Source organism: Rhea americana, unplaced genomic scaffold (assembly GCF_003343005.1).
Source record: "Rhea americana isolate MKP2758 unplaced genomic scaffold, rheAme1 scaffold_95, whole genome shotgun sequence".
In the NCBI taxonomy this organism is placed as follows: Eukaryota; Metazoa; Chordata; class Aves; order Rheiformes; family Rheidae; genus Rhea; species Rhea americana.
Genome location: NW_028187144.1, coordinates 3,388,450 through 3,407,356, shown reverse-complemented (window position 1 = coordinate 3,407,356; position 18,907 = coordinate 3,388,450). Strand labels below are relative to the sequence as shown.

Below are 18,907 nucleotides of genomic sequence, written 5' to 3'. Positions count from 1 at the left end.
TCACCTTTCCAGGGATGGAGGTGAGGCTGACTGGCCTGTAGTTGCCTGGGTCCTCCTTCAAGAGGACCTCTCTAGGACTAATTCAAGAATTGCATGTAAAATATCTCAATTTGTATGCTCTGTTCTTTTTAAAAAGTACTAAAGAACACTTGGAAGTAAAGGTAATAACAAACATCCCCCCCTCAGGAATTCTTGTACTCAATCTTACAGGTTTTTAGGCCAATTAAACTCTTGTCATACAGTCACTGACTGTAATAATAGAATGCTGTTCTGAAACAACTGAAAATATTTTTCTATTAGTGTATTTTTCTCTGAAGAGTTTAGTGACCTCCATTCTGTTTTTCCTTTCATCTTCCTTCCTTGTTCAGATTTTCCTTTAGTAGTAAGGGGAGCTAGCTGAGATCTTAATTTATCTTAATTTTTCATTGATACAAGAAAACTTATGTGGCTCCATCTGTCTGCTGAGCTTCTAAAGAAACTGAAATTGCTATTCARTGTGCGAAAGAGCTTTACCTATCTGAATTTCTTTCATGAGTACATGTGTCTAAGACCTACACCCAATTAAGATTGTTTTTGAATTTATAGCATTCTTTAATGTGTAACACAGTTGCTTTGTATTAATAGAAAAAAAAAAAAAAACTAATGACAGTGCACCAAGGCTACTTTAACCTTCAGCTATACTCTTTTTCCCAGGGAGTATCCCTGACAGCACAGAGAGCAGCTATTGTTGTTGGAGTGGAGCTGCCAGTATATGACCTTACCAAGAAGCACATAATCATGTCTGGATTTATGGGAGACACAATTTATACACACTTTCTGTAAGTTTGTATAACTACCTATGCTTACTCAGTTGTGTAACTCAAAATTCATTGTAGGAAACAAATCTTCTAATTTTGAACTCTTCAGAAGATAGAATTGGACTGCTGTTTTATCTTTTGTTTTAGCAATCCAGATGTAAATATACTTCTGATGTATTTTGTAATGCAGAAGCATCTTAAATTGTAGCATGTAACAGGGAAGGTAATTTTTTTGAAAAATCCAAAATGGAATTTTGTTTTGTAAATAGTCTGAAACATTAAGTTTCTGAAATTGAGATTAGAGGAAAATTCCATTCAAATGTTTGCTTTTCTCAGATGCATAACCATCTGTTCAAATACGCAGCACCATATACAAGGTGTGTATACTAAGACTTCTGAATGATCCTTTGTAGTAAATGAATGGTAGTTCTAGCATCTTGATACAACTTTAAAAGCATTAAAAGCACTCATTATTATGATACTTGTTTATAGAAATTTTTGTGCATCTTTAAATGTGGTAGGTCAGGCTTCATTAATGCTTTTTCTCATTAGCTCAAGCTTTACTTGTGGGTTAGCTGGAGCCATTGCATCTAACCCAGTCGATGTTGTAAGGACACGCATGATGAATCAAAGCCAACAAAATGGGACATACTCAAGGTACAAGGGTACTTTGGATTGTTTGCTACAAGTAAGTACAGTTTGCCTACCAATGTAAGTAGAAGCTTATACCTTCAGGCAAGAATTTTGATGTGGAAYTTTGAATTGTTCTAAAAATATCTAGAAATTAATCCACACAACTCCTAAAAATGTTTTTTAAAATCTAACTTAACTTCAAAGTGCTATATTTCCAATCAAGCATTTAATAAAAAAAAAAAAAACTACCGTCCTGGTAGAATTGCATGAGGGTGGTTGGTACAGTATATGCACTGCAGATGCATTTTATTTTCTTACAGTACTTGCATCAGAAGACTTGAATCTTAGTACAGTATTTTACTTTTAAACATAGAACACTGATAAACAATTATTTCATACTTAATTCTTGAACAACATTTTCTGGGGTATATGTTGCATTCTGTTGCACTCTAGATTATGGAAAGCCTAGTATAGACAAGGTGATGTCAAGGAAGAAAGATAATCCTGCATATAGAGAAGAGTGTATAGGAAGCTGTTGGTGTCCTAGGTGTTGACTGGACAAAGCAGAGAAGAGCAAGAGATCTAGGATTTGCTGATGGGCAGAGAAGATTGTTAAAACTGCTAGTTGATGGGAAAGTTAGAAACAGTTTTTTTGTGAAGAAGTCAGACTGGAGTTAAAATCCTCCTTACGAAGCTTCCCTCTAGGAACAAAGGAGACTGGAGAACATAACAGACTTCAAACCCTTTTTATGGGTAAATTTTGTTCAGCTTCTCTTCCTATTGCAAGTTGGAGCTTCAGTTAGTAGTTAGTTTCTATTCCCTCTACCAGCATCAGGTAGGACTCTTTTTTTTTTTTTTTAAGGAAAAAAATTGCAGCTTTAGCAGTTAGTGGGTTGAACTACACGAAAGTTCTGAATGCTGAGAGTCACTATTCTGCAAAATATCTGAAGGCTATTTCATAAACTTACCATTATATTTACTTGCTTGGTAATAGCATTTCTTCTGTGCAGCACCATAGGGTGCTACCATTCTAAACTGCTAGTCAAGTGGATGAGCAGCAAGAAGGGGCTGGATGCATGTCTCCTTTCTCCAGGRTGCTGCAGTAAATTCCTACAGTAATCTGAGCCAAGTTAAGGGAAGCTTGACTCTGTAAACTAAATCTGCAGTTACTTATTGCTTACACACAAGTTTTTACTAACTTCTAAAATAGTCTCAGGAAGACTTAGAGTAGAATTGCCCTGGCGGTCCCCATTTGTCCTTTTTTTTCCCCCCCTTCTTTTATTCCACCTCTTGCTTTAAATCAATATACATGAACTGTGGTACTTTTCTGAATGTCAGTGTGAAATAGCAGACTGACTTAAACAGGAAGAGGTGTTGGAGTAAATATTTTCTAACTTGCCCAGGTTGACCATACCATCCACAAAATAAGTTGAAAAAACATCCTACAAGGGATGCCTCATATTAACAGCAGTCTTGGATAGAGCTGCATGCAAGGTTTTTAATAGAGAAGTCAAAGGACGTGATTTGGACAAATTCAGATTAGGTTTTAAATGTGAGGCTGTCTTTCTGGGGTACACTAATGCTGCAAGGATTATTAATAACAGAGAAACACTTCTTTGAACAGACAACACTTACATTCAGATTAGAGGTACTAATGCTTCCTTCAGTGATACAGATTCCTTCCTGCTGTGATACTGCCTAGACTAGTGCAGAACTCTGCAAGTGCTTATTTGTTCCTGCTTTTTCCAGACATGGAAGAATGAAGGCTTTTTTGCTTTGTATAAAGGATTTTGGCCAAACTGGTTGAGACTTGGTCCTTGGAATATTATTGTATCCTTTTCAAAGGTCTGAAAACTCCTAATTAGCCATACAACAGCAAGTATTAATAGATGGTTGAACATAATGTTTTATGTAGAAATTGCTATGTCACTATAAGTGTTCTTTTTTTTATGAATGGAATGTTAGTTCATTTCCTCAGTCAACTGCTTCCAGTCAGATTCCATGTATCTAATSCATTACACACGGTGAACCTTGGAGTATTATCTCCTTGCAAAACAATTGTCTCAGTTTCCTACCAGAGTAGTTACAAGTGGGTGGTTTTTTCCAGAACAGGTAAAACTGTTGGCAGTTGGCCATAAAAATCTTCCTGTATTTCAGCCTGTCTCCACAACTTCATTAATCTGTTTCACAGGGCTCTAGGCAGTTGGCTGATGAGTGAGTAGTAGTAATGTTCTTCCTGTAAGCAAACCTGTTTTGGCTATTGAAGATGAGTGACATAATCTAAATGCTTGCATAATGTGGCCTCCTCAATTGTCTTTAAAATCATTAGGAACAGGAATTCTGCAGAGTATCACGTAATAAAAATAGCCAACCAACCACATCATATACAAGGGAACTAACAGCAGAATGAAGTTTCACTCACAAGTCATTGTCCTTTAGTGAATGTAATGACCACTTTGCACTGAGTGATAAACAGGAAACTTCCTTAATTAACTTCTCCAGTTCTTTCTGACATATGAACAGCTGAAGAAATTAGACTTCTGATGTGTTGAACTGTTATGAATTCTGCTCATGTGCTATTTGAATTTAGAGTAACTTAAATTGCTCTTGAGCACCTTCTCTTAGTGCCGGAGACGCTGGCAAAAGGAAAAGTTCAACACAAGATTGCTGTGAATTAGGACTACCTAGAAGTGACTTCAAGGCAAACACTAGCTCCTGTAACAATGATCACATAATTTGTTGGATGATGTGCACTTTCAGGACTGAACCGAACTCGCTGGAATACTTTGTCAACTATGTAAGTGCTCTTGAATGTGAAATCTGTATTGTAACTTGAAAGTTTTCTTACTGTTTTTTTTTAGGTTCTTTTTCTTTTTTTTTTAAAAAAAAGGAAAGAACTATCTTTGAAGGTAAATGGGTAGTACCAAGGAACTGGGCTTGTCTTCTGAATGTGTAGTATTTGTGGCTGCAAAAAGTTTAGAAGCTTCAGAGATATAAACTGACAGTGTAACAAGACATCTGTGCTTTTCAGTTTAGCAAAATACCTTCTGCAGAAAAATCTGCTTCTGGTTTTAGAGCTTAACTGTGTTCTAAGTCTAAGATGTCAACATAATTTGCTGGAAGTAATCCTACTTCGTTTGAAAGTGTGGTGGTACAGTTGTCAGTTTTCTATAGTTGAAGGAAAGTTGCTTTTTCAAATGCATCATTTTTTGTTTTCAGCATAAAGGTTTCTTGGACATTTCTATCTAAATTTTTATTTAGAAATGAAGTTCAGACAAGTCCATACTCATCTACCTGTCTTGCAGAGAAACTTTCCATGCTTCTTCCATTGTTGGGAAGAACTACTGGTAACAGCCTATTGTGTGTCTCCTGAAAGATGCAAGTTTTGCACTGAGCAGCTCAGGCTGATTAATGGAAGTGCCTAGGTAAAAAGATCAAAACTTCTGGAAAAAGTCTAATACAGAGGCTACTTTGCTTAAAAAAAAAAAAAACACTCCTAAGCACTTTCTAGCATTCTAGCAAATGGGCCCAAGTTGCTGTTACATACAAGTTAAAGTCTTTGTGAAGATTACAACTCCCTTAGAATGTTACCTTTTGATTTAAATGTATATTTCAAAACTTCAGTGCCATTAGCTGAGCAGTTATCAGGGTTTTGATGTTGTTGAATGCCAAGCAAGGGAGTACGTGACATGCAAGTTGTAGAATGCTCCTTCTGTGTTTATAGAAGGTAACAAAACAGGGTGCATGGATTTCCATTTTTGTGGCAATGTAGCATACTCAGATCTTAAAGCATGTTGCATAATTGTACATTCCACTTAATCTTACTGCAATTTCAAAATTAATATTGTCACTAAATTGCTAATTTTGAGTTCACAAAGTGAATGTTTTTAAATGCACAAGGCACTTTCTTTCCTAAGGCACAGAAATGTTTTCTATGTATATGGGTATGCTCATGTGCACTTAGTTTTTCCTTACAGCTGTTCCTATGCTTTAATAGGAATATTTGTAAATATTTTTGTACAAGATGTAAACCAAGTGTATTTTTTTGCATTTAAGCCTATTAAAAGTTTTAAAACTATGTAATGAATCACTCTGAACAATTGTTTTCAGATTCTATGTTTCAAATCCAGGGGGTACTTGAAATACTTCAATCTTAAAGGAAAACCATTACTAGCATTAAACTATGATGTAATTGGTTATTTAGCCAACTTGGACTAAAGTTCCTGTAGTTAAAAGCTTATGTTCCTGTAACTTGTTGAATAACATGCATTAACTGTATGCTTTCAATGTTTTCATCTCTTAAACTATGAGATAATTGTCCACTCAGTGGAGACTTCTTGGTCCTCAGCAAATCCAATAATTGGTTTTATGTAATGCAAAATGTTTATTGCTCAAGCAACCAGCTAGACTAACTGCTAATATTACATCTGTAACCTTTGTGGATTTCTAGTACTCATATTTAAAGGAGTCTGGCCATACTGTTTTGTTCAGGATCTTAACTATGGATTTGAGCCTGTGCTCAAAGCCAAACTGCTACTGTCTTGACTGTTTGCAGGTAATGGGGCGTTGAAGTCAGTTGTATGGAAAGCTGTAGGCTGGGTGGAGGGAGGAAGAGAAGGTGACAAGCTCATGCTGAAGTATGACCATGTGTGATTGTTAGAGAAATACTGTGAGAAAAACCTTGCAAATAGTTAACAAGACTCAAGGACAAGGGGGAGAGAAAAACAGTACTGCAAAGGATAACCAGCTCTGGCTAAATAACCTTGATGAAACCACAGCGCTTTGAAGATTGCGAGGGGTAGGTAAGACAAAAACAGCAGAATAACCCAGAAGTGACCTTACGTTCATTAAGGCTTATTAACATATTAAACTTCACACCCCTAAATGAATAATGAGATGGAAAGGACGTGATAATGATGTTATTGCCTCTTCTTAGCTTCCTATGCTAATTAACAAGAATGTGAAAGCGCAAGTGCAGAGTGATTACCTGAGGTAATGAAATTGTAACCAATAGAAAGATTTGTATCAAATACTCCCTGAAAAGTGTGTATAAATCAAGAATRAGAGGGGGAGAAGGTATGCTGGCTTTGTGGATTTACCACCTAGCACCCATCTCTGCGCAGAAATGAAAAACAAGTATCTTGACCCTGTGTGTCTATTGGTTGCTTGCACACCGGGTAACAGAACCCAGATTTTGGGATAATGTGATCAGTGTACGTGTGGATCAAGGGGAGGCAGGAGAAGAGGAAGGCTGAACAACCTACTGCTTAACCAGCAAACCTGGCTCTTCCTGATCTAATATAAAGCGAATACATATATGGATGGAGGTATGTGGTTCTTGGGCTCATAATTATGGTTAATGGCCACAGCAAGAATAAAGGCTCTCCCCTTTGACAAAGTATTAGTGATAGCAACAACTCTGTGACAAAATTCTGCCAGTTCAGAACAACAGTACAATAACATCCTGCATCTGTTGCCCTTTTGAAAGTTGAGGATGGAGATGCAAGATGGGCTGTGAAATGAACTGCAAAGTGCCAGAGGCTCCAAAATAGGGAACTGAAGGATTCAAGACTTCAGSTGTAGGTGACTGCTGCAGAGACTGCCTCAAGCTATTTCTTCAAGCTCTTTTTCAATTTCAGACATGCCTTAATTAGGATTTAATTGCATGTGTAATGAAAAAAAGACTTAAGTTCATTTTAAAACAAAAACAAAGAGGCTGTTTTCTTAGTAACAAATACATTGTGCAGCAGGCTCAGCCATGGTGAGTGAGCAGCTCTAGCCACTAGGTAAATGCCGTGGAAAACAGAGTAGGAACCAGTTCTAGAAACATGGTTTGCAGTGAAGATGTTATCAAAATTGGRGGAAGGTGTGAGGTGTTCTCTCACCTTTGTGTTAGTTGGTGCTTTCCRACCCTTTGCGAGGGTGTGTCAGTAAAGCTCCCGCCACAGAAAAGCGAGTTACCTGTTGCTTTGGCTCCCTGACCTGGCTCACTTCAAGGCTGGCCGTGTGCCAATGCTGACAAAAGGCCAGGGAGAGATAACAGCTCCTGGCACCAGGAAGGAACTGTTAAGTCAGCTTGAACGGTGGTGTCCAACCACACCTCGTGCACATCCGTAGTTGCGTGCTACTGCACAGAATTCTCCTATTTCAGGAAGTTTATTTGCTTTAGCTTAAATGAGATCAAAGCGACTGCCGGGGGTTTGCATGTAGGCAGAAGGTCTGACACCTTGGGGAGAGGGGGGCAGGGGGATCCGGCCTGTTCCCGGTTGCTGGCAAGCTGCCCCGTTAAAGCTGCCGGGCACGGCAGGGCCTGAGCAGCACGTGCAGCTGCTGAGTGCGGGGGCGGCTCCGCCCCGAGTGCACCCCCGGGCTCTCCTGCGGTAGCTCCTGGGGCGGCCGGATCCGTGGCTGAGGGATGGTGCAGAGAGCCCCGTGGCGGCGGGCGGCGCTCGGCACCGGCGCTGAACCCCGCCGCGCTTCCCCCTCCCGGCCGCCGTTGGACGCGGCCGGAAGTGCCGCCGCCGCCCGCGCCAGCATGGCGGAGCCGCTGCCCGCGGAGCTGGCGGACCGGGAGACGCGGGACAAGCTGAGCCTCTGGGACCGCCGCCCGCAGCCCGCGGCGCCGCTCAGCGACCGCCAGACCGACTCGGTGCTGGAGCTCAAGGCGGCGGCCGAGAACCTCCCGGTGCCGCCGGAGGTGAGGGGCGACCGGGCCTCGGGGAGCCCGGGGCCGCGCGGCCCGGCCCGCGGCGCTTTTCCCTCTCGCCCACGCGGGTCGCGGGTGTCTCGCCTTCAGCGCGGCCGTTCAGCGCGCTGCCCGCTCTGGGCGGACGAAGCCGCCTCCCCAGCCCGTCGCCCGGTTTCGCCCCCTCCTTTCGCCTTCCCTTGCCGCAGCGGCTCTGCACCCTTGCGCGCAGGAGGGTTCGTGGGGAGCTCGGGCAGCCTTTCTCCTGGAGGAGAGCCCGAGGCGTGTACGTGGGCTCCTGGCACTCGTTGTGCTCGCTGACTGCTTCCCTTCGTTCGTCAAAGTTTGTCCTCCTGAAGTTTAGAGTTTTGACCACRGTGTCACCTTTCTCATCCTTTTAACTTGGTCCAAATCAATTCATAGCTACTGCGAGAGCCATGTTATTTTCTGTAACAACTTAGGAATGATTTAGCATGCCATATACAACTAGTAATAGAGGGGAAAAATCTCTTCATCSATTATTACAGTGGAAGCTAAGATCTCCCATACAGTTATAAAATATTAAAGAAAGCCTGACGAGCTGGTGAGTAATTTATGAATGCTTCCTTGCTGTGATCTCTGCGAGGGGAGAAGGAATGAAATATTTGCCTTTCTTAGCCACATTAAAATCAACATTGTGTGGATTTGCATTAGAAAACAATTGTTAAACAAGAGGGGAGCTAATCTAATTGARGATAAAGTTGACTTTTATTTAAACAGCTCAGTAAAATGTTAGGCTATACTTGTAYATTATAATATTTACTGTACTCCTTGGTTCCTGTAGAAAATTAGTGGCAAAGTATATTTAAGTGCTGCAGATATCCTGCTAGTAAGTCAGGCGTGACTGCTTTCTTGCTATTAAACAGTATTACCTGTTCACAGTTTTCTCTGTACACCACTCAATATATTTAATTTCTTGAAGTAAATCAGAATAGTGGAAAAAAAGAAAAAAAAAAAAACAAACTATTCTACCAGAAGAGAAAAGACCTATTAAGCACTCAATAACATATTTAAGATCCACTGGTTAAATGTACAGGAAGTATTTGATTTGCCTTCAGAAAACATGATTTACAACCTTTTTAAGTTGTCTCTTTTCATGAGAGGTTTTCTGTTTCAATAGGATTGTAATATAAGTTATAGTACCATGAAGTTAATGAAGTTGGGTGCCAACAAGTGCCTAAAAGCTTGAATAATAAGGCRGGGAGATGAAACCATTCCTTCTTGAAATACCTCTGTTTGGTTTCAGAACCTGTTCTGTTTAGAATTCCCAGTTTCTCTCCTCTGTAAGCTGTTTGTAACTGTAGAAAAGTAAATGCTGGCRGGCATCCAAAATGACTACAGAAGGATATCCTGCTCTTGGAGGATGTTCTTAAGGATCTAAAACACTTTTGCAACAAGACAGTTGCTGTGTTTTACTGTTAGGACAGCTGACAGGACAGGACAGGACTGTCATGACGTTTGAGGGCTTCAGCCAGTCTTGGCTCCTACTGAAGTGGATTGAGGTGGTGGCGCTCAGCTTTTCTGAAAAAATAGGCTGTGAATCTCTTTACAAGAGAATCAGTTCTTCACAGTTAGGGTCCTGCTTACTCAATTTTCATTTCTGGAAATCTTGTTGAAATCTCAATTCCATTATCGGTGACTATTCATCCTGACGCCGTTTTTTTTTTCACCTGTAAACATTTCTGGAGGAGTGTATGTGGAAATTGAAAAATATGGTCAAGTTCTCAAATATCTGAAACACTGATTGTTCTTTCTCTACCAGACTAATGTTCTCAGGCAATGAATGTTTTACTAAGCAGGTATATTACTAGGTGAGTAATTTTCTAGAGAGATATAAGGATTTGCTGCTTTTTTCAATTGTTTTTAGTGTTTCCTGTTTTTCTGCTGCTCATGTTCTCAGCAACACAGAAAACATCTTTTAATTGTCAATGAACCAAAGAGTATTATGCCAATTAAAATGGTATAATAGTATTTTTCTTGAACTCACTTTACAATATAGACTAATAAACAGTTTCCAGTTATATTTAAACAAGATTGCTCTGAAGTTACTTTTCCTGTATTTTTCTTGCTTAAAAAAATTGTTATGGCTAATAACTCTATTTAGCAGAGTCTTTCTAGAAGAGCAGTTCTTTTAAGCTTACACCTTTCATTAAGAAATATTTGAAAGGATGTGAATGTCCTGAATAAGTTCTAGCATTGTTAAGCCTTGAATTTTCTCTGAATACCTGGTAGGAAAATCTGACATTTCCAGTACTGTGGTGGTGTTGCACAGTGCAAATAATAGTGACATTTGTTCTTGCTTCTACAAGAGTTCTGAATCCTTATGTATGCAGATACTTTAGTGCATTTGTCTGGATAGTTAACTCTATAGCTAGTTCCATTGGGGATTAATGTATACGTCATCATTATGTCAGGTACCTGTACATTCAGTTTCAGTTCTTAGTTATACTGGTATAAAATRCCATTCAATGTTTTCTGAGTGTAACTGAAGAAATTTGTTAGGTATTTCTGAATATATTGGTATACCAGCTGTTGGTTTATTGTTGCATAGGTTTATAAAATGTCTGTTGCATTCATTTTCAAAATAAAACATTATTTTTTAAAATTGATGCTGTGGAATGAGTTACTGTAGTTGAGCTGAATGTAATTATTTTTAGTAAATAAAATTTGCTAAGTTTGGATTTTACTAAAGTTTGGATTTTCACGAGCAGCTTCCAATTGAAGATTTGGGCAGTCTAACGTCTCAGTCCCTAACTGTTACACTGACGGCCGCAGTGCCAGAATCCACAGAGGATGTGCTCATGAAAGGATTTGCCATACTAGGGATGGAGGATGAAAGAATTGAAACAGCACAGCAGGTAAATTATGCTGAATCTCCTCAAAGTTACTCCTCAAAGTTACTTTAATCTTTTTCAGAGAATTGGAATTTCCGTGTCTCCTGCCTAGCTTTTGATGATTTAGTTAAATTATTTTATCAGTGTTCAAAACATAGGAAGAAACTTGGGGAAAAAAACGTTGAAGTCTTAGCTCTTAAACAAAAGATAATTTCCGCTTTCTGAGCGGAGTCTTATGTGAGGGAGGGTAAGGCATGAGTTCAGTGAGGTGATGCTGCTCATAATAGACAAAAATGTCTTTCTAATGTAACAGCCTTGCTCCTGTGCAAGTAGGAACAAATGAAATTCAGTCTTTCCTTTTTTAGCTTAGCGGTGGAGATATTCTTCTATTTTCTTGCTTGGCAATTAAGTTTTTAAATCTCACTGTCTCTGTCAAGAGAAATGATGTAGTTCATCTTCTGAATTTCTGTTTCATAGATCTTTTTTTTCCTATGTTATTGCACATAAGATCTGTGCTGTTAAYGCCATAAAATCTCTTCTAGTTCTTCTCATGGTTTGCTCAACTACAGACACAGATGGATCAAGATGAAGGTGCAAAGTACAGGTATGTGTTCTTCCTCATTTGCTTTCACTGTAAACACTTTAAACTTCAAAGACTTTCATCTTGTCTGTGTCATGTTAGCACAGATACAAATTAAACTGTCAGGAAATGTATTGGAACAGCTGAAGRATTTCCTTCTCACAGCTGTGTCTCATCCTGAAGGCTGTTGGCCTTGTGACTGGGCAGCTAAAAGGAACATAGATTTCTTTCTGACCTGCCTGATGATTTATTAAGAAAAATTTAAATTAGTTTTGACTTATAGACGGTGCTGTAGACAAAGGTGGTTTTTGGCTGTCAAATGCCTTTTCAGCTGCTGCTGTTGAAATGATATCCTGTAGTGGAGAGACTGGGTAAACAGGTGCAGATGGTAGTAATTTCTGCTGTCACAGTTTAGTTCACCAGCGGCTATGTCTGTGAGTCTGTATGCGCATTCCCCACGTTCTTTAACGCGTTGCTCAGCTCTGCTTTTGGGGCATGGCGTTCTCATCTATTTCTGTCTAACAGACTCCTCCACTAGCCCCAGAAGAACACCTTCCCCACTGACTTTGCAGTTACTTCTCAAGGGTCTTATCTGGAGCATGGCTGAATGGCACAGCTAAATCTGCTAAGGGCTTTTATGAAAACTGACCTGTGTTTTGAAACTTTATGAACTTGCCCYTGGCTACAAAGAGACCCTGCTGTATTCCCCTGTCCTGTTTTTGTGCTTTAATCTGATCCGTCTCTTCCCCTCTTGTTTTGAAGTTTGAGCATATGATATTTCCTAAAATCGGAGATTTAAGCTTATGCTGAGTTTGGATTGTTAACAACCTGAAAAAAAGGGTATAAGTGCTTGGCAGTAGACCTATTTGTAATGCATAATAAATTAATAATAGATACTTCCRTGTATCGTAGTGCAGAGTTTGTAGGATGACAGTTCTGTAATTACCTGTAGGAGGTGAGAAGGGCCAAAAGACAGTAAGTTAATTCTTTGCCTGTTGTGCAATAAAAGTTTGCACAAGACAGAATTGTGGTTTTACATGCTGCTTTGTGCATGGCAGGGTAGCACACAGTGGTTTCACATGATACAGGCGTAATTCATTTTAAATCACATATTTAAATGTTATGCTTGGCAAATATTTAATAATCTTTTAACGTTTGTATCTGCATTGAACTTTAGACAGACTTGGTGACATTAGATACTGAATCRGTTTGATTTAAGGCTCTTTCAATCCTCATGGTAACTTTTGAACCCTCTGGTTAACTGCAACTACTTTAGGAGAGTGAAAGTTATTTCTAAATGGAAATTGAAAGCAACGTAGAAGAAAAAGAAACACAGATTACCACTCCTGTTGAAAGCAAGGCAGGCAGAATTTAGCTGTAAGCAGCCCGCAGTATTCAGCATGTTTGTGCTGCTCAGACATAGTTAGACACTGTGTGCACTAGTCTCTAGAYTAGCTACAGCACATGCTGCTTCTTTCTGGGTAGGCTTGCTGTAAAGGATGTCAGGGGTCCAGAGTTGCTGCAGTGACTGTTCCAAACCTTATGACTTCATTTCTGCAGGTCAGGAAGTRTCTGCTTGTTGTGCACACTCTTTGTGTAAGTGGTCGTCTTTTCCCTGGAATTAGTTTTTGTTAGAGAAGGATAGTACCAGTGTCACTGTAGGCCACTGAAGTTGCACATATGGAAAGTGAAATTTTACTTTTGTTATGTTTTGGTTCTCTTTCTATAGACAGATGAGGGATTACTTGTCTGGGTTTCAGGAGCAGTGTGATGCTATCCTGAATGACGTGAATAGTGCCCTTCAGCATCTGGAGTCATTGCAGAAACAGTACCTTTTTGTGTCCACRAAGACAGGAACGCTACATGAAGCCTGTGAACAACTTTTGAAAGAGCAGGTAATCTTTGCTGAAAGAGTTACTGGAAACTTCTGAAGTGCCATAAAGTAAAATTCCTTTTTCTTAGACTGAGGAAACTTGTGACCTGTRGTGTCAGTCCTTCCTTTGCATTGAACCCCTATTCAGTGGGTTTCACTTCCAACTGGAGAGTCGGGCTCTTTGTGTAAAATGTTCAATACGTGTTGATTTACACTTTAATCAAGAAGGGTAGCTAGCTGATGAGGGTTTTTCTAATTGAGGCGTGACAAGTACAAACTGTATTGAGATTAGCAATTCATACTACTTACAGGAGTATTTTTTTTTTTCCAAGGAGAAAGATTAAGTTACCAACTTATCTCCTAGATGCTTTCTTTCTCCTCATAAGCTGTTCCATCAGTAGTATAATGAAGACGCCTTTTTAGGCCTCAAAATATTGGCGACATAAGGTTGTTGAAGCATGATCCAGCATGCATCAAAATCTGAGCATTTCAGAGCTTGTCATTGTAAAAGATGCTGCTTCAAAACCRATCTTATCTTTTCTCTGTGTGTGGAGGAGAATCACAGAACTTTGTGGTCATCTTTACTCACAAACTGTTGAATCACTTTAAATATTGTATGAATGCACTTAAATAGTAGAGACATCACATTCTTAATAGGTAGAAATGAACCTGTTAACAAATCATAGTGAAATCAGAACAGGTTTATGTTTTTTAAAAATTAAGTTTCTTATAATAGAATGATGCTACAGAAGATACTTCTGTTGTCTTCTTGGAGAATGGAAACAAGCAAATTTTTTAGTATGTGCTGCCTTCATCCCTGGCTTCTGTGGTAGCTGTACATCTTTGTGGAAATAGAAGCAGTTTTCCAGGTTAGCTGATAGAAGAAAGGCCTTAAAAAGTCAGAATTTGAAACACTAGCTACAGTGTTGAAATTGGTTGTGAAATCCCCAGTCTTGCAGATTGTCAGATTTTTATTGAGACAAAAAATCTACAGACCAAAATATAGTCCCAGCAGCTTTTGACTGTCCTTACTGTTTACTCTACATGCTTCATGACCCTTTGGAAGGTGTACTAGATGAAGTGCATTTGCAGGTGTACTCTTTTGATGCACAAAGAAGCAGGGTTTGCAAGTAAATTAGTCTTCAAAGTTACTGTCCTTGAGAATCTACATGGATTTTTTTTTTTTTTTGCATTTTTTGGGGAGATACTCAAAACTGATTAAGGCAGAATTTTTAAAGGCTCCGGTGTTGAAATACAGGATTTCATCAGTTCCTTGTAATACTGATGATACTRTTGCACACAAATAGCAAGCCTATCTGTGGAATGCTGAAAAATATCTCTAAATACACTGTAGAGAGTRATGTGTGCTTATCTGATGAGAGAACACTGCTGTATTCTGCCATTTTTATCATACTTATTTGGATGCAGATTATTTAGAGCTAATTAACACTGGGGTGTGCTGAGAGTTTTTTTTTATGTCTTTGGGGAAAAGGAAGACTTTATTTTTTAAATTTAAATTACTTGCTAGGTTACTGATTATCTTTTTTTTTATTATTATTGTTTTTGAATAGTCAGAACTTGTTGACCTGGCTGAAAACATCCAGCAGAAACTTTCTTATTTTAATGAGCTGGAAAATGTTARCGCAGTAAGTAATATTTCACTTTTAATGGTCTTAAGTGAAAGTATACTCATCTTTAAAACTTTAAAAGTAAATTGTTTTTGTTCCTTGTAACTGATGTATTTTCTTATTTTCCAAAGAAATTGAACTCTCCGACGCTGTCTGTGAACAGTGAAGGTTTCATTCCCATGCTGGCTAAGCTTGATGATTGTATTGCGTATATTTCTTCACATGTAAGTAATTCACTATTATTTTTAGTTAAATATTAATACTGTTTCAAAACTATCTATTTAAACTTTGTTTTTCTTTTCCTGTAAAATAATCTCTTGCTAAACACAGTAAGGAAGCAAAGATAACAGTTTGTGTAATTGAGGTATTTTAACTAAATATACTTACTATTTTCCTGCTTAATATTTATGAAATGCAACTTTCAGTTTGTACAGACCAGCATTTCTAGCTGGTAAACAAGTATCTCAAGTTTCAATAAATTTTGCAACYATCTTTTATTGTTCATATTTAAAATGGATTTTTTATTTCCTACAGCCAAATTTTAAAGACTATCCTGTATATTTGACGAAGTTTAAGCAATGCCTTTCTAAAGCTATGCACCTGATCAAAATATACACTGTGAACACACTACAGAACCTCACAAGCCAGTTAATGAAAAGGGTAAGGCAAATCACTAAATGGTAACTTGAGCTGTACTGAAATGTCTGTTGTRACACTGACAATTTTCTTTGTTATTTTGGGGAGAGGGAGGAGGAAGGGAAGTGTCAGCAACTGCATGTGAAATATAGGTCAGTCCTGTCCTCCACACCACAGTGTTTGTGTTGATTGACCAAGTTTCAGGTAAATCTGACAGAGGCATAGTGATGAGTACAAGATKAAAAAGTTCCTGCAAATTGAAGGCTTGTTAGATGAGCAATAACTTCACTGAAGGCCAGGAATGGGTAAGCATCTGAATTAAAACTGCTGAGAGGCAGCAACCAACTGGTCCAGAGAGCACGCTTGCTTGAACCGGCTGGCGCACTGGTTACTGTACAACAGCCATAGTGCTGCCGATGGTGCTGTGCTGCCAAATGAGGAGAATGTGCAAGAAAAATTTAGATACTGTGGGGGGTGGTCCACTTTGGAGATGCATCACAGGAGACATGGAGCTTTGCAGGGAAAACTTGAAGGATGAAGGCAAGAACAAGGGAATTGTAGGGTAAAACCTGTTTAAAATCAAAACCTAGAGATTTTGTGATGTGACTCTTGTGGTATCAKGCAGCAAGTATTTTGGGATGATAAGTTTGCAGTGTTTTGTGCTAGCTGCAGAGTAACTGGGCCAGTTGCTACTGGTTTTGGCAGTATCTTTTGGTCAGTTTTAAAACAGTAACAATGATGCATGAGAGTCGAAAGGAAGAGGTAGGTGCTTGACTCCCACCAACCCAATGGGCACAGGGATGTATTTTTGGTCTTACCAAAAACCTTATTAATCATGCTGCAGTATTTTAGCAGAGGATAAAGAGTGAGTTCTCTCTCTCTGCCTACTTTCTTTTTCCAGTTAATTGTTGTATGCTATGTGCTCAGTCCTATTATATCTCAAAGTAAGCRTCAAGAGAGAGAACCAGTGAAACCAAGAAGTGTTAAAATTGACAACTGACTCAAAAGAGTTTTTAGACAATATTCATGGAAACTAAAGGATGCTCTTGGATTAAAGATCTTAATTTGCCCTGAGTGTTTTTGGTATGTGGTACAAAACTGACTTTTTTTTTTAAAAAAAAAAAGTCTTGTAGTTTATTGCTGGAGTTGCWGGACTTGGCTTGATGTCAGTGGATTGCTATGACTGAGTTGAGTTCAGGTGAGATTGGATGTCTCTTAAGTATGTGTACATAAAGTAATTAAACCTTTCACTTCTGGGGTTGAACTGCTGCTTAGCCATTAAAAGTCAAGGAGAAAAGCTCTCTTAGAAGACAGATGACCTTCCCCTTAATATCTACATGGRTTTTACATTTTTTTTAAACATCTAATTTTTGTTTCTTCTGGAAGTGGAGTACTGAACCAAGTGAGGTTTCAGTTGCGATCAGATGATGTGGTTTCCTGTTGGAACACAAAAAAGAGGTCTGGTGAGGACTGCAGAGGGGCTGATGAGGTCTTGGCATTTTTTTTTGTTATTCCTTGGATGTGAGCATTTGGGAATTTTGATCTGTGTTTGTAGAAAGGGATGATCAGGTTCATCACAGGATGAGAAGAGGAGTGGGGGAAGGTGGAGGAGTTTTCCTGCCCTCACTGTGTTTAAGAGGAGAAGTGTAGTTGTTTCTCTGTAGGTTAGTAGGGATAAGGAGACAAAAGCCTGGCAGCTAAACTGAGTTTCTRCTTGCTCTGCTTTGTTAGGGCTAGAATACATTCAAGTTTTAGTGGTGCACCTGGCTAAGTTGAGGAGCTGCAGGAGCCACTGCCTCAAAACCTGGCATTCCAGTTGAAACTTAACTTTTCAGCTCCAAAACTGATACATGAAAGAGATTTCTGTCCTATTTCAGTCCTACTAATTGTTGCTATTTAATCTGTAGAAGTGTAGCAGGCCCAGGGAAAAGTTACCTCCAATGAAGATTGCAGTAATTACTGAAAGTGTTACTTCTGCTGTTGAGACCTTTGGTTAAGTCTTTGGTTTTGTTATAGGTTTTGTTCTTCCATCTGGCTTTGTCTGAGATCTGAAACAAGCATGTCTTTCTGGGTGGAAAGCAGTGAAGAGTTATTCAACTGACAATATAAATGTAAAGAACCAATTTCCTGTTTCAGAGCCTAATTACCTCAGCTAGTTGTTACTAGAAGCCAAATACAGCATTTTCCTTTTTAAAGGAATTACTCATCTCTTCTTTTAGGATCCTTCAGCTGTGCCAAATACTGACAATGCCTTCACACTGTTTTATGTAAAATTCAGAGCAGCTGCTCCCAAAGTCAGGGTAAGTAGACTGGCAATAAATTGCTAACAGGGAAGCCATGAAAATGAGTTTTTAATTTATTATTAGTGAATGCAAAGATTGCATATTAACTATCTATGAAAAAAGAATTTTCCRAACTATGCTCCAGTGATTAGAGAAATTTGATTACTAATGATTTTTTTTCTGTCTTTATTGAGTAGACTCTTATTGAACAAATAGAGCAAAGAGCTGAGAAAATGCCAGAGTGAGTATGTCTACATAATTTATTTTCAAAGATTTTAACTTTTRAAAGTCTTTGTATTTTGTTAAAATGCTGTATTTAAAAGAAAAATTTCAAAAWTTGAAATTTAAAAAGCATTAAAATTTTCCAGTCTACATAATTGTATGAATTGTGTTTACCAGGAAATATACTGGATATTGTGTTATGTGAATATAATTAATATTGTGTATTGAATGAATATTGTATAATGAATATTGTGTTTATTGTGAAATAAGCCTCAGTATGCAGTTACTATTTCAATTTCTCGTTTGTTTGGCCAGGTATAAACAACTTCTCAATGAAATCCATCAGTGTTACCTTGACCAGAGGGAGCTTTTACTCGGTCCAAGTATCGCTAGCACTGTTACGGAATTAACCAGTCAGAACAACAGAGATCATTGTGCTCTGGTAGGAAAAGTAGTAGTGTGTTTTGGGAATGTTATGTTTTTTTGTTTTTTTGTTTTTTTTTTCCTTGCCCCTCTCTCAGCAAAATTCATTTGTTTAATTCAACCACTTACATGTAGAATTGCCATTTTTTTTATGATTTTAAATCATGTGAACTTTTTGATAATATTTTCAGGTAATGTTGTGTGTTTTGAGGAAGGTTCCACATTCTACTTGTGAAAGATTATTTTTATTGGTGATTCTTCTGTATTTGCTYTGA

General features: G+C 38.6%; 2 protein-coding genes across 5 annotated transcripts in view; both read left to right on the top strand.

The window, feature by feature from the left end:
* The window catches only part of SLC25A30 (solute carrier family 25 member 30), a 14,762-nt gene extending 9,254 nt beyond the window's left edge, over positions 1–5,508 (top strand). For 2 of the 3 annotated variants that reach the window (XM_085324972.1, XM_085324971.1), the window contains exons 7-10: positions 694–818; positions 1,350–1,485; positions 3,180–3,260; positions 3,933–5,508. In XM_085324972.1, coding sequence (XP_085181098.1) covers positions 694–818; positions 1,350–1,485; positions 3,180–3,260; positions 3,933–3,974 — 384 coding nt within the window. In that variant the 3' untranslated portion in view covers positions 3,975–5,508. The remainder of the gene's footprint in view (positions 1–693; positions 819–1,349; positions 1,486–3,179; positions 3,261–3,932) is intronic. The other variant, XM_085324970.1, reaches the window with a different exon arrangement.
* Positions 5,509–7,928: 2,420 nt separating this feature from the next.
* The window catches only part of COG3 (component of oligomeric golgi complex 3), a 33,451-nt gene continuing 22,472 nt past the window's right edge, over positions 7,929–18,907 (top strand). Inside the window, exons 1-10 of one of the 2 annotated variants that reach the window (XM_085324990.1) lie at positions 7,929–8,127; positions 10,866–11,012; positions 11,531–11,592; positions 13,298–13,463; positions 15,013–15,087; positions 15,201–15,293; positions 15,604–15,729; positions 17,925–18,005; positions 18,185–18,228; positions 18,525–18,651. In XM_085324990.1, coding sequence (XP_085181116.1) covers positions 7,966–8,127; positions 10,866–11,012; positions 11,531–11,592; positions 13,298–13,463; positions 15,013–15,087; positions 15,201–15,293; positions 15,604–15,729; positions 17,925–18,005; positions 18,185–18,228; positions 18,525–18,651 — 1,083 coding nt within the window. In that variant the 5' untranslated portion in view covers positions 7,929–7,965. Of the gene's footprint in view, positions 8,128–8,156; positions 8,699–10,865; positions 11,013–11,530; positions 11,593–13,297; positions 13,464–15,012; positions 15,088–15,200; positions 15,294–15,603; positions 15,730–17,924; positions 18,006–18,184; positions 18,229–18,524; positions 18,652–18,907 lie in introns of those variants that run through there. The other variant, XM_085324991.1, reaches the window with a different exon arrangement.